Here is a 14,493-nt window from a genome sequence, read left to right as displayed (position 1 = left end):
TTACTTAAAGTAATGTTATGTTGTGTAAAAAGTAAAAAGTGACAAAAATAGTTTATAGATTTGGTAATTTAGTTGTGTGTGAAAAATGGTGATATAGAAAGTAAACTATAAGGGAGGGACATGTACTCACTACAATCTAAAGTTGAATCACCCTCCATTAATAATTTCATAATATCATCAGCATCTATAAAAAAGTGGTTTTATATAAAATATGATTACGGTCATAAATTGCAACTGCAATCCAATACTAAAAGAAACAAACAATATTTATTTACATCAATAAATATTTTTAAATACTGTAATAATAATTGTATGTAGGAAGCACAATTGAAATTGTAGAAGTTGTGCTTCACTATTATTGATTGTATGTTATCGCTATGGGTGTATTATGAATATGTATTAATGTATTAAAAATACTGTTAGAGTATCGATAACTAAACCAAAAAATATTTTGTTCATTATGAAACATCAGTGTATGAGACTATATTTCATTAGAATGTTAATGTACATTAATACAAACATTTTTACAATCGAATTTTCCTTTATCAGTGAACAAATCTAGTGAACAACTCACTGTCTTGAATTCTCTGCCTAGACCTGTATCGAGGGACTACAGCTTTAGCCTTTTCAGAAGTAACACTAACAGCAATATAAGAGGCTGTATTGAAATATAATTATAAATCCAAGAAAACAAATAAAAGTCAATCATCATTGATACAGAATCTAGAAAATACACATGCACATCCTATCATGCAAGTTATTGAAATCTGCATATAAAACCAGAAATCATATATTTCAACAAAAAGAATAACTTCTACTCAGAATCTTACAGAAAATACACATGCACATCCTCTGTCATGCAAGTCGACATTGATATGCAAACCAGTAATCATGTATTTCAACAAAAAAAATAACTTCTACTCAGAATCTAACAGAAAATATACATGCACATCCTGTGTCATGCAGGTAGACATTGATATGCATAAAACCAGTAATCATGTATTTCAACAAAAAGAATAACTTCTACTCAGAATCTTAGAAAATACACATGCACATCCTCTGTCATGCAGGTCGACATTGATGCATATAAAACCAGGAATCATGTATTTCAAAAAAAGAATACCTTCTAGTCTAATATTTTGAAACCTAAAAATTATTTGTCCAATAAATTAAATCTGTGTTTAAAGGAACCAATGAAAATCTATGACAAAGCCAAAAGCAACGGAAATCTACACACAATTACTGTGTTTTGTACATTACAAAAAATATTGTTTAATTATAGACATGAATATTCGATTAAAAAGTAATTTAAAGAATAATCCAAAGAATTACTAAATATGCTTGTTAAAAACCATAATGAAATTATAATACAAAGAAAACCTAGAATTGCATTCCAAACCACTGTATTGGCCGGCTGCAAGAAAACTGATAACAAGAAATATTTCTTACAAAAAATGCTGCTCAACTTTTTGACGTAACATTTATAATTATTGTTCTTTCTTCAGAAATAATGATTTATTATCAATTATTTTTGTTTTAACAATCATTTTGTTTAATGTAAATATAGTCTTGCCTACTGTACAAAACAAAATATAATCATAAACTAAACTATAGTACTGTAATTCCATGGTTTAAGCATTATTCCCAAAGGTCGTATACCGGCCCAGATACTAGGATAACGATGCTAAATTAAAAATTTATATTTTTCAAACCAATTATACATTGCCTATTATTATTATAACCTAGAATTCCATTCCAATATTTGAGCTGCAAAAAAAACGGTTATATAAATATATGTTAGTGTGTATTGCAATAGCAACTAGCATGTTTGATATTCTTACGTGTCGTAGCTTCAGATGCTACATTGATTGCTGTTTTTGTCTCTTTTGAACTCAATTCTGGTTCTTCCTGTATTGTTGCATGTGATTTTGTAGTATGGTGCATACTCCACCAATCTATCAATCAATCAATCACCAAATATAAATATATCATAACAATGATAACTAAATATTATATAGGTTGAAATCATTTGTAAGTCTGCAAACCATTCACTATCTCATTCTTCTGGCTCTGATTTGAATTGAACCAAAGTACCATAATATAAACAAAGGGCAACTGGTTACACATAGACCCCATTTACTCTTCATCAACGATTTCTTAGCCGGCCCCAAGTCGGCCCGACGCCGGCTTTCTTTTTAGCCCGCAATGTGTTTACACTTACCCAAAAAGCCGGCCTCGGGCCCCTACTATTGTGTTTACACTTGCTCTCACGGAAGAGTGCTCGATGATAAGATATATATATATATATATACACCAATTTAATTTCAATGAAGAATTCCCGTTCATCACCAATAAGTTTCGTAAACTTTAAACTATGGTTGACCCAGAACGTTCATTTTATGACCGCGAGTGTTTACACTATTTACGAAGTGCCGGCCCGAAGCCCGTAATTGCCGGCCCGAAGCCTACTCTAGACTAGGCTCAAAATTGAGCCGGCTCGAGGCCGGCTCGGTTGTTCCCAGAGTGTTTACACTTGGGCACTTTTGGCTCGGAGCCGGACTCGGGCTCGCTAAAAGCTGAAGTGTAAATGGGGTCATATTCTACTATTTCATCTGCATTGTTTCATAGGTTGTTCTAATATTAAATAGTACAAATAATGAATGTTTATGAGTGGAATGGTACAAATAATGGCATGAGGAGAATGATGAAAGGTTATATTTTAACGAGGCAAAGGAAATAACTTTTCATCATTCACCGAATGATATTATTTGTACCATTCCATGAATAAAAACATTCATTATTATCGGTTTTATATAACATCTAAATAGATTCCTGTCATTTGAATCAGATTGAATAAAAGCATACAGATATTATAATATATATACATAATACACATTGACATTGAAAACAGTAGTATTTATTTGTTCTTTTGTAACATTATTTATATTGCAAAACAATTATATATATTTTTATAAGGGTATTGCTGCCTTTGTGGACTAAGCTATTATATAATATGATTTTATAATAATAGTATATATTAGCTTAGGCTAGAAAGTCAGCAATATCATTTCGAAACTTCGCCTGGCAACTGAAAGTGATTGAGGCTAATTTTGTATTTTGTTTCTACGATTCCATGTCTTTTTGAGTTGTTGCCATTAATTAATCAAAATCATCAACGATCTAAAGCTAATTTAAATGCTAATTTGGTCTAAAATAGTACGTATATCTCTCAAAAAATTCCATGGCGATATAATCAAGTGTTTTTGTTTGTTATTGTGTACATTTTTTCGTACGCGAACATAATTTTTTTTCGGACACAAAAAAAAGTACTATTTAACGATCACCATGTGACTCACAATAGTCCAATCAAATGACAGAAATTTATTTAGGTGTTATAATATACCGGTAATCACTTGTAATTAGTTATATGAGCTAAAGTGGCATACAATATCAAATTGTTTACAATTTTGAAATACTTTTACAAACTTTAATTTAAGGCGATATAAAAAGAAAAATACAAATAATAGAAGAAAAAAAAATTAGGCCTAAGCCTACTGATGGGCAAATTTAGAATTACCATCATAACAGGTTTCTCAGTTTAAGAGTGTTGCCATAAAAAGTTAGCATCATTTAGAATTTATACCCATATCCCTAATTAAAAAATAACAAAAATAATGTAATCAAAATTAATTCTTATATTCATTGTTTCTTTCATGTTATTTAACAGCTAAACTCAAATCAAATTAGAAGAATAGTATTAAATTTACTAATAATTTATTAATAACAGTTAAAAACACCCAATTGATTCAGTGCCATTTAACCTGTTGTTTGACAGCCGCTGACCTTCAGTCAACTATACTGCAGTAACGTTTGAATTAACCACCAGGACCCATTGCATTTTGAGTAATGCTAACGATTTAAACAGTTATTTAGGGGCAAAAATTGAGAAGAAATGCAGTCAATATACAAATTATATTTTAAATCTATGAACGGTTTATTCGGCGCTATGCAGCAGAAATAGACCATGTATCGTCTAATTTTTTAAAAAGTAAAAACTAAAACTTACTATTATACAGTTTGTCAGATGGAGGAAAAGTCTCTAGAGAAATCAAAGAAGCATTTAAAAGATAGCAATTTAGAATTCAAGAACAGTACAATATTTTTTTTTTATTCTAAATAGGAGAAATGAATATTATATTTGAGGATGGCAAGACTAAGAGGGAAACAATATGCTTCATTGAACCATATTATTTAAAAACAAGAATGCTAATATGGTACCAATGTATTATTATGGTTAGAAATAACAAGTCAATGTCAAATTAAAAGTTAATATTTCTTCCACAAACGATATTTGCACAATCATTATTGGAACAAGAATCTAGGGAAATAAAATTGTTTTCACTACAATCACAACAGTTAATAGTTTATGGCATAAGTCACATAAATAACAAAAAACAAAAATAAGAAATAATACGCTCATAAAGCAGAGGTTACATATAACAAGCTTCTACCAAAAAGGCTATTTTAAAAAGATATCTAGTTAAACAACTTCATCTAATTTCGTTTTATCCAATTACACTAATCATATTGTATTTGTGATGGAATCATTATGCTATAATTGTAGTATATATAGTACAGTGTATCACGACAGGTTTTGAAGTTGAAACTAAGCTTTAATTTAACTAAACATTGTTGTTTTATGAGATGTGCTGGTGATGTGTTGTACTCACTGTAAGGACTACACTGAGGACTTTCTGCGCTATCAGGCCACCAGGCTTAAAGGAAGAAAACAAGTGTCATAAGCTTTAAATATTTTGTGCTTGATGATGTCAATGATATTGATAATGATAATAGTACTTGATAATGGCATATAAGGTTATATAACATTTTATTTAATACGAATATAAATTATAAGTGCAATAAAATTCATATTAAATATTGATAAACTTGAAAAGGACAATCAATTTAATAATTAAGTGGTCTCCTATCCATTTAATCAGCTAATATTAAATTGTTAAAACTTGTGGATACAAATTACACATGCTAAAGCAATACACCTAATGTTAAATAAAATACTATATACTTTGCCATGCACAAGTTTAAAAACACTGAACTCCAAGCACCCAATGCCATGCAGATACTCACTGTTCTCTGAAGTTATGGAGGAGCCAGTAACCTTTGGTTTATCTTGTTTAATCTCATCAATATTTCTCAACATACAATCCTGATCCTGGTGTTCAGTATTTGTTACTGTTGAATGCGCTATTTTCATATTTTCAACTGGTGAGTTATGTGCATGTGTAACACCTGATGAAGCCATTATATTTTTAGTGGGTTCATCACCAGATTTCAAAAGTGAAAACAGTGCTTCAGCATCTTCGTCACTAATTGTTTTGTATGTTTCCACAGGAAAGGAGCTTGATGCTTGTTTACATAGTTTATCTTCACTTTTGGCTTCATCTTCCTTAACCATAGTAGAAGTGCTTAGGATTTTATCTTTGCCAATGGTATCTGAATTACTTTGTACCGATTTTTCCATTGGTATCATTCTCAGCTGAGTTGATTTCTTGTTTATTTGGGTGTCTAATTCCAGACTATCTGAGTTACAATTTGTCTTTGACATTATCACTGTACATGTTTCTTCTATAGGATTCAACATTTCAACATTTGCCTTATTACCTTCATTGGAACAAGTTTCTTTTAATTCTGATGTTGAAATTGTTTTTTGTGGAACTACTGGTGATTGGTGGGGAACTCCTTTTGTATCACTTTCAAATACAAGTTTATTACTACATTTTAATAATGCAAGAATCTCATCTTCATCACTAACTATACTAATGCTTTTTGGAGATGCACCAACATGATTTTGACTTTCATGTGAAATAGTATGGTCTGTGACATAAACTACTTCTGAATTTGAATTTTCAGAATCAAAGTAATTATCATTGTATTTGTCACTGGCAATATGTTCTTCTTGCTTTTCGTGGAATGTAGACATATCTAATTCTAAATGTTGTGTTCCATTACTCAAAAGCAAAAGCAAATCATTCTGTTCCTCTTTTTCTCTTTTTTTAGCATAGGCTACTTTTTGTGCTAATTGTTCCTTTTCACTGATTGCACCAGTTGATAACATTAACAAAAGGGATCCCTCATCTGCCGGTAAATGTTTATATTCTTCATCTGATAGTTCTTCATCAATACTATCTGCATCATTTTCAGCCTCTTTTACATCTGTATGTTCCTCTAGGCCTTTATAATATGACAATTCAGAAACATCAACTTGAGTGTCTTGGAAATCATCAAATAGATCTACATCCTCGATTCCTTCACTTAAAAGCAATAGCAAATTATCATCTTCTGTTTTCTTTTTCTTGTCAGAATTAGAACGTACTGATAACATGGCCAACATTTTCTCCTCTTCTGTTTTAGACATTCCTTTAAATGCGGTATCAATTGATATTTCTAGCGTGTCTTTATTAATTAAATGTTCTTTCTTTAGAGCTTTTTTCGTATTTGCATCTACAATTATCTCTGAGCATTCTGTGTTCTCATTGGATGAATTTTCCTCTTCGATTACAAAGTCTGCAATTCCACCTTTTAAGAAATTGAGTGCATCTTCTTCCTCTTTCTGTTCCTTGATTCGTCTTTCCTTTCGTTTTTTACTTTGTTTCTCAGCCAATCTCATCTGGTCAGTTATAGCACCACCTTTTAACATTTTGAGCAAATCATCATCTGTCCTTTCACACTTTTGTTTGGCTTTCTTTATTTTAATCGCTTTAACAGTAAGCACTTCTTCTTCAATTTGCTTTTTCCAACGTTTTGGTTTTGCCAAAACTTTCTTTTCTTTAGGCTTTGGGCTAACATCAGGTAGAGAATCATAGGTAATTATTTCATCTACAGATTTTTCACATTCCTTTTTACTATTTTCCAATTCTTTTTTGTCAGAATTTTCTTCAATTTTATGATTCCACCTTCTATTCAATGACATACAAGACATTTCCTTTTCAGTATGTTCAGGTTGAGAAACGCCAGAAGTTAATAGTTTAAGTATTTCATCATCCTCATCCCATCTTTTACCATTTAAATTATCTCTTCTTCTTTTATAATAAATATTTGGATCAGTACAGTCATTACCAAGATAATTTGAAGATGATATAATGTTAGTTTTATCTACAGGAGGAATGATCTTGTTTTCCCCACAATTAGATAGTGCTGTATTTTGTAATTGGTTCATCAATGCTTCATTATTACCTTGTTTTTCTGTAAAACTGACGCATTTTGGTGTACACTCTGGTAAACAAATTTCATTTTCAAAAGAGTCCACTAACTTCTTGCATACATTAATCTCTGTAAAATTTACATCCGTATCACTGAAACCAATAGAATCTTCTTCCTCATTTGACTTACCAGATCTGATGTTCTCTTTGTGTTGGTTAGTTTTTAATGTTACAGGCTCATCTATACAAATACTTTTATTTGAAATTGTATGAATTGATTCATCAAAATGTATACTACCTGTGGCACTTGTTGACGAATCAGTTACAATAGATGTTTTATTTTTCAATGGGTTTTCATCTATGTAAATTTCACCTGTGTTATCTTCCTTTCTGTCAGTATCTATTTCATCTTCTATGTCTGTATCAAACTGATCATACCCAACATCCATTTCTGTACGTTCATCATCATTATCATCATCTTGACTGTTCTCCTTGATAATAGTATCATCAGGTGAGTTGATGTATGTTTCTTCATCTTTTTCTTCTGTACTACCAAAGCTAGAATCACCCATACTAAGAAGCAGAAGAATGTCTTGAACATCATCCATGATTGCATTTCTCTGGTCATGGCTAACTTTCTCTGCTACTTGAAACAAAGATGGCTCTGGTGATTTCTTATGAGTTCTCTTTTTAGTTTGTCTTTCATGTAATAACAAATTATTGCATTTATCAGATTTACTTTCATCATTTAAAGATGTGCTTACATTTTGCTCAGTTTCTTTTACATAGAAATTATTAAAATCATGAGTGTCTTCATGCTCAACGACTTTTTCCTTATTGACTTGAACTGGTGTTCCTGGTACGTCATATTCTAGCCCTATTCTCTGTTTTTCACTGGCTGGCTCTTCTCTTAGATTAGAATCTTGAAGAACTATAATTTCATCTTCAATTGAAAGCATTTGATCATTATGAACAATTTTGTTCATCTCTTTATAATTACAATCTGATGTACTCATCTTAATTGCTACTTCTTTAGTCAAACATTGTAAAATGTCATTTCCGATCAAGTCAGATTCAGTAGAGATTTGAGAAATTTCTATTTCTATTGGTTGACCTTCCATATTGCATTCAATTTGAGAGCTTGTACTTGAGAAACAATCATTATGTGCAGCAATTACCACATTTTCAGAATCCAAAGGACCATCATTCTTGTCTTTTAATTCCTGATTAAATGGATGTAAATTATTAGTGTTTTCATCTGTATTGGTATCTTTACTTTCATTGACATTGTTCTTGGGCTTTACTTCTATATTACATAATTGTTCACAAACATATTCTATATCAACATTCTCAGAACTGTCAATCTCATCATCTAAATGCACTTCAATATCCTCTTCTTTGGTGCTGTTGCCTATAGTGTTGTTACATTGTTTCTCATCAATATTACTTCCTCTTTCTAAAGACAAATGAGTAGGAACATTTTTAAAATTAGTGGATTCATTATCTTGTCTGCCTTGTAAATCTAGGTTCTCTGTGTCGTTTTCATCGATTTTATTAGGAACTTTATTTTCCAAAATAGAATTATGATTATCAAATGTTTCATCAATTGGTATCAATCTCATATTAATATCATCAGAGTATATTATCTGGTTTTCATCTTTCTTGTTAACAACCTCATCATTTGTCATTAAGGTATGAGGCATACACAATGAAGTACATGTTGGCTTCAATCCATCTTCCACATTAATATGTTTAGCATCACTTGATAGACATACTAATCCATGTTCAACATTTGTATCTGTTGTCTCATTGCAGGAATTGGTGCCATTTGTCTGAGGTAGAATTCTCTCACTTTTATCTAAAAATGTATTATCCAATACAGAATTCCCAATTAGATTACTGTTTTCAACATGAGGCAAGGCAGGTGACTTACCTTGAAATAACCCTACATAACAACTGCTACCAAGTTCTTGGCAGGGTACCTGTAATTGTTGGTTATTTTCTTTTTGTATCTGATGACTTTTACCCTTGGATTGTGGTTTCACAACTGTAGTTTTCCCTCCAGTAATACAAGATCCACAACAGAAATTGTCAACCCCTATTTTATCATTAGTTTTACTTTCACTGTAAGATATATCTTCATCTTTTATAATTTGCATGTATCCATTTTGCCCAGAGCTATTTCTGTTTGGATAGGAATCACCTGTATCTACAGACACGTTTCCAACATGATTGTTAATATTCTTTTTATCCACATCAAATGAATGCATAGACTTGGGTATTGCCTCAGGCTTTTCAAGCTCAGGCTGGGTTTCAAAAGCCAGCTTGTTTTTATCAATAGAGATATTGTTAACCTCTTGACCCAGGACTTTGCACACTTCAACGTTCCTGTTTTCTAAAATGTTACCAGCCCTCCTGCTGTAAACACCATCATAGACACATTCAGAAATATCTTTGTGCACAACAATTAAACCTTGATTATCTTCACTTTCATTTACAGGAACACCCGAATCCTCATCACCTACACCGGAATCAGAATCACACAAAATCAATTTATCATTCAAATACTTTCTTTTTTCAATACAGCCTTTTATAATTTTACCTTCATTTTGAACATATTTATCTTCAATTAAAACTGTTTTCTTCTGATCATTAAAATCATCTGTGATTCTTATCACATCATTTTCCACTTCATCATGATCTAATGATTTTTTGTGTTTAAAAGATGAATTATTATTTAAAATTTGTGATAATTCTTCTTCGCTTTCATTATCAGATTGTAAATTGACATCCAGTACAAGGTCTCTTTCTAATGTATTGGCTTCATCATCCTCACATGATAAATACTCATCAGATGTATCACCTACAGAAGGACAATATTCTACATAGGGGATAAGTGTGTTAGGCGGTTCTGTTAAGGAAATCACAGGGTATGACAAGCTATCTTCAAAATAATCCAAGCTAAAATCACCACTACTTCGATTTGATTTCCTTTCGTTACTTTTTCCATTCCAGTCATCCCCATAGCATTTTTCAATACAAATAGCCTGAAGTTGTTGTTCTGTCACTACTTTATCAATATCACTTTTGCTTTCTTGACTGCTTTGTTCGTCATCTTCAATACATGCTTCAGGACAATTTTTACATTTTGCTTCTGGGCTATTTAAACAAGCATTGCTTGTTATTTCATCCTTTAACTTTGATTTCTCAGCTGTGTTGATATCAACATTTGTATTTCTAACAGGTCCAAACTTTACCTTTTCAAAATCTTCTATCCTCACAAAGTTTTTACGATCATCTTCTTTAAGCTGTGCTGACTCATTATCCATGATTTTAATAGTTCCATTACAACACAGTTGTGAATTATTGTTTTCCTTATGCAAGTTAAACTGTGCTCTATCTGCTTCAAACTGAGTAGATAAACTAGGCTTAGGTTTAATAGTCTCATTCACAGCCACCTCAGTGCGGTCCAATTCAATTATCTCGTCAGCCAATCTAAGCACAGTGTCATCCTCAAAATCAATCATATCAGCTTGGAGTCTTCGATCTACATTTGTTATTTTACTTGTTGTTTTTTCCTTATCCTCAATAGAACAATGTTTTTTATTACATTGATCATTTTCCAGGGTATCATCTCTACACTCATTATCTGGCCTCAAATAAGAGGACTGACGGTTTTCATTTGTTTCATTGTGTACTGCTAATTCACTTTTAAAATGTTTATTTATATGACCTGTGTTACTGTAATTTCCTTTAACATCGTTTAGATCAGTTTTGCATGTATCTTCATCATTTTCAATGTCACCTTTATTACATTCCTTAATTTCATTTTCTGGATTATTTATTTGAATTTCTGAACCGTTTTCTACGATTTCTGAAGTTAAGTACTGAGACATCTTTTTTGATTGGTCATGATGTTTGTTGTTTACATGCTTGTTGCACGATACATGCAAAGCAGTATTGGTGCAAGCTTTTTTAAAGAGAAAATGAAGAAAAGTGGACGATATAGTGTAGTTTTAGCAGTGCAAAAAAAGGAAAAATTCCCAATAATGCATTAAATACAAATATTGTTTTTAATCTCTATTCTTTGTTGATGACTAAGATTAAAATTGACCTGGCATTGAGACTTTTTCCTCATTATGTGCAGAGGAAACCAAACTAAATAAATATTTATTCCGTACATTAGAACTTTAATTGTATTGTTAGTTAATCATTCCATGAAGAAGCATGTGCAACTTCTAAAACTTGAATCATGCATAAGTTTTACAGTATTTTTGTAGTAAAAAATAAGCATTGATTCATCTGCATTTAAATTCATTTATAACTCGCTGGCATTTTTGCTTATTTTATTCTTGAATTTCCATCCACACACTGTTATTACATCCTAAATTTATTCATGTCTTATCAATTAGAATAAAACACAACATTAGTTGATGAGAAATGTGAGACACTCACTATTTAGTGCTATAGGACTTGATTTGTCTGAACTTGATGACCACTTGCATTGGTCATGTTTAGATTCAGGAGACATGTCTCCAAGACTCAGAAATTCAAACACATCAATAGAAGAGGCTAATAATAGAAATAGAATATAGATAGAAAGAAATGTGTAGGATGTTAAGATAGGAAAGAATAGAAAAAATAGTAGAATAGAGTAACAAACTTCAGGCCCATAGCCAGGATTTTTATGGAGGGGTGCAAATTTGGGAAAAGTGGAGCCTTTGATAGAATGACGAAAAATTGTATTAAAAATTAATTTATCTGAAGAGGTGTCAACTGAGAGATAAGAAATTTGGAAAAATCATATCCAAGTTCCAGCTTGGAATAAATTATATAAAACATCAAAAAGATAATTGAATCCAAAATGTACACTAGGTAGAGCCAATTTTAGTGGTAGGGGCGGTGAGTGAGAGTTTCACCCACTCAGCCTCCATCATGGTCGGAACTGTGGCTAGAAAATTTGGAGAGTTATGCCAACAACTGACATGAGAAAATGAGCAATATATTCAAATATTTTAAATAATAAATAAATTTGGCAGTACAGTAGGCCTAATGAGGTTAAGAATGATATTCACCACCACCTCAGCTTCACCATATAATAAGTTAAAGAATTATTATGTATTTACACCGGCAGGGTTCGTTTGAACTCCTTAACCTCCCCTGGATATGGGCCTTATTTATCAGTGAAGTTTTCCTATTGTTTAATGTAAAATATATATAATAAGAATATATTTTTTAAATATAATCTGAACATTAGAACTTATTAGAATATTATTTAGTGCATAACAAACACATTGTAGCAAAATCATCTATATATTAATGCTACTAAATTGTTCACGTAATAGAGGTGGTCATTACAGGACGTTGTCGATTATGAGAAGCGGACTCTTAATTAAGAGAGGTGGTTGCTTACTATGTATGGTCGTTTTAGACAATACTGTTAAATTGATTCCCTTTTCAACAAGACAAACAGTGATTAAAATAATGAGGACACAATGACAACATTAAACATTTAATGAAACTGATAGTCCAGTCAATCTACGATTTTTGGTGGACAAAATTGCAATAAATGATTTGATACACTTATTTGATAGATAAAAATACTATAAACGTCTTGTAGAAAGTCTACCAAAATCGGACAACAGAAAATGTGTATTTAAAGTAGAAAAGTGTCGAACTTTGTTTTTTGTTTTCTTGCGCGATGTGTTCAACGGTTTACCTAATTAGCATAAAATTCCTTGTCCCTGATTGGTTAATATTCAGGTCACCTAGGTCACCACATCTGTTTGGTCATCGTTTTTGTTGTTTGTTGTTGAAACACATGGGAAAATGGCTGCTATCGGGTTGGGGCCTACATAGAGCGTAGTCATCGCTCGTTTATTTTCACTTGTTTATTAGGCATTTTTATAATTACGCCGTCTGCTGCTAATGTCAGTGAGTTGATTTAGTATAAATAAAATTGTAATGCAAACAAAAATGCAGAATAACTGATGCCTCTCTCTATATATACTAGTCTATCTAGACCTGTCTATTCTGGACGGCCACCCTTCTGATGTTGTGCGTGTAGACTAAACCTTTTTTCTAGGCCTAGGCCAACTTTTTGTGCCAGCCAAAGATGCATTTCATATAGGATAGAATGTGATGAATCAATAAATAATAGCCTAACTTACATTATGGGCAGCCACTCACTCGCACTACATTAGACTAGCTAGGCCTAGCTAGGCCTACTACCACCGTTAGGCAAGTGGGAGACCTACTGTACACAGGTCAACATCTGAGACCGACTTTTATTTAAATTACAATAATTATATTCATATATGTATATATAATTATAATTTATAATATATGGCTTCCTTTGTTATATTTCTTTTATTCCTGTCCACCCAGGCAGCACTTGCCAGCTTTATACTCTGACGTTATCCAAATTCCTTCACTTGCACTGATGAAGGGCTAGTGTTGCCCGAAAGCTCTGCTAACTTTTCTGGCTGTTTACTTTATCGTTTTGATTTAGCTTTTCGCTTTTTATTTTTGTATCTCAATTGAGATCCAGCCACTGATACCCACAGCATTGTCATTTTTTTCAGTAATTTGCCTTTGGATTTATAATTATAATTTATAAACATTTAAATATATAATTTATTATATATTTAAATGTACTTCCTATTTTATTTTATTAATCTGAAATAAATATTTTTTATTACAGTATCTCCTTGGATATAGCCCTTAAATAAATTGTAAGATAAATTAATTTTATTAACCCATGATTATTTTATTTTAATACTGTATAATTTAAGATCTAGCCCTATTACAAGTACTGTATACAACATTGGACAACAAATAACACAAATTACATAATAATACAAAAGTAATTTCTCAATATTTATTTTCATAAATCCAGTAAATATATTATATTGCACACATCATTTCTTTTTACATGCATTTACATGTACTACTATATATGTATAAAATATTTCAGTCATCCAATGTGCATTTTATTAATGGCAGTACTGTAGTTTTCATAAATTGTACACAAAAATCATTTACCCGAGCACTACTTATAAATTAACAATCCTGCAGCTGGTAAATATTTTTCCAGTAGCCATATAAAATACTATAGTAGCAGTAAATAAACTCAACCACGCCAGTTATTTATAATTTTTTTTTTGTAATTTGTACACATATTTAGTCTGAACGTTAATATTTTCAACCAAATCTGATCATTCTCAAATACGTAGTACAGGTACAAACTAGTCAACAAGATCTCATGAATAGATTT

The 14,493-nt window shown here is 31.4% G+C and overlaps 1 protein-coding gene across 13 annotated transcripts in view; it reads right to left on the bottom strand.

Moving 5' to 3' along the window:
• Nucleotides 1-14,493, bottom strand: part of LOC140057257 (uncharacterized) — a 150,748-nt gene that overhangs the window by 49,177 nt on the left and 87,078 nt on the right. For 8 of the 13 annotated variants that reach the window (XM_072102833.1, XM_072102828.1, XM_072102832.1 and 5 more), the window contains 7 exons: nucleotides 11,673-11,789; nucleotides 5,146-11,187; nucleotides 4,731-4,775; nucleotides 4,067-4,099; nucleotides 1,842-1,955; nucleotides 575-658; nucleotides 131-184 (listed from right to left, as the gene is read on the bottom strand). In XM_072102833.1, coding sequence (XP_071958934.1) covers nucleotides 131-184; nucleotides 575-658; nucleotides 1,842-1,955; nucleotides 4,067-4,099; nucleotides 4,731-4,775; nucleotides 5,146-11,187; nucleotides 11,673-11,789 — 6,489 coding nt within the window. The remainder of the gene's footprint in view (nucleotides 1-130; nucleotides 185-574; nucleotides 659-1,841; nucleotides 1,956-4,066; nucleotides 4,100-4,730; nucleotides 4,776-5,145; nucleotides 11,188-11,672; nucleotides 11,790-14,493) is intronic. The other 5 variants (XM_072102840.1, XM_072102836.1, XM_072102829.1 and 2 more) reach the window with 5 other exon arrangements.

This window comes from Antedon mediterranea, chromosome 8 (genome assembly GCF_964355755.1).
Source record: "Antedon mediterranea chromosome 8, ecAntMedi1.1, whole genome shotgun sequence".
NCBI classification, from domain to species: Eukaryota; Metazoa; Echinodermata; class Crinoidea; order Comatulida; family Antedonidae; genus Antedon; species Antedon mediterranea.
Note: the sequence above shows the minus strand (reverse complement) of the source record. Positions and strands in the feature narration are given on the sequence as shown.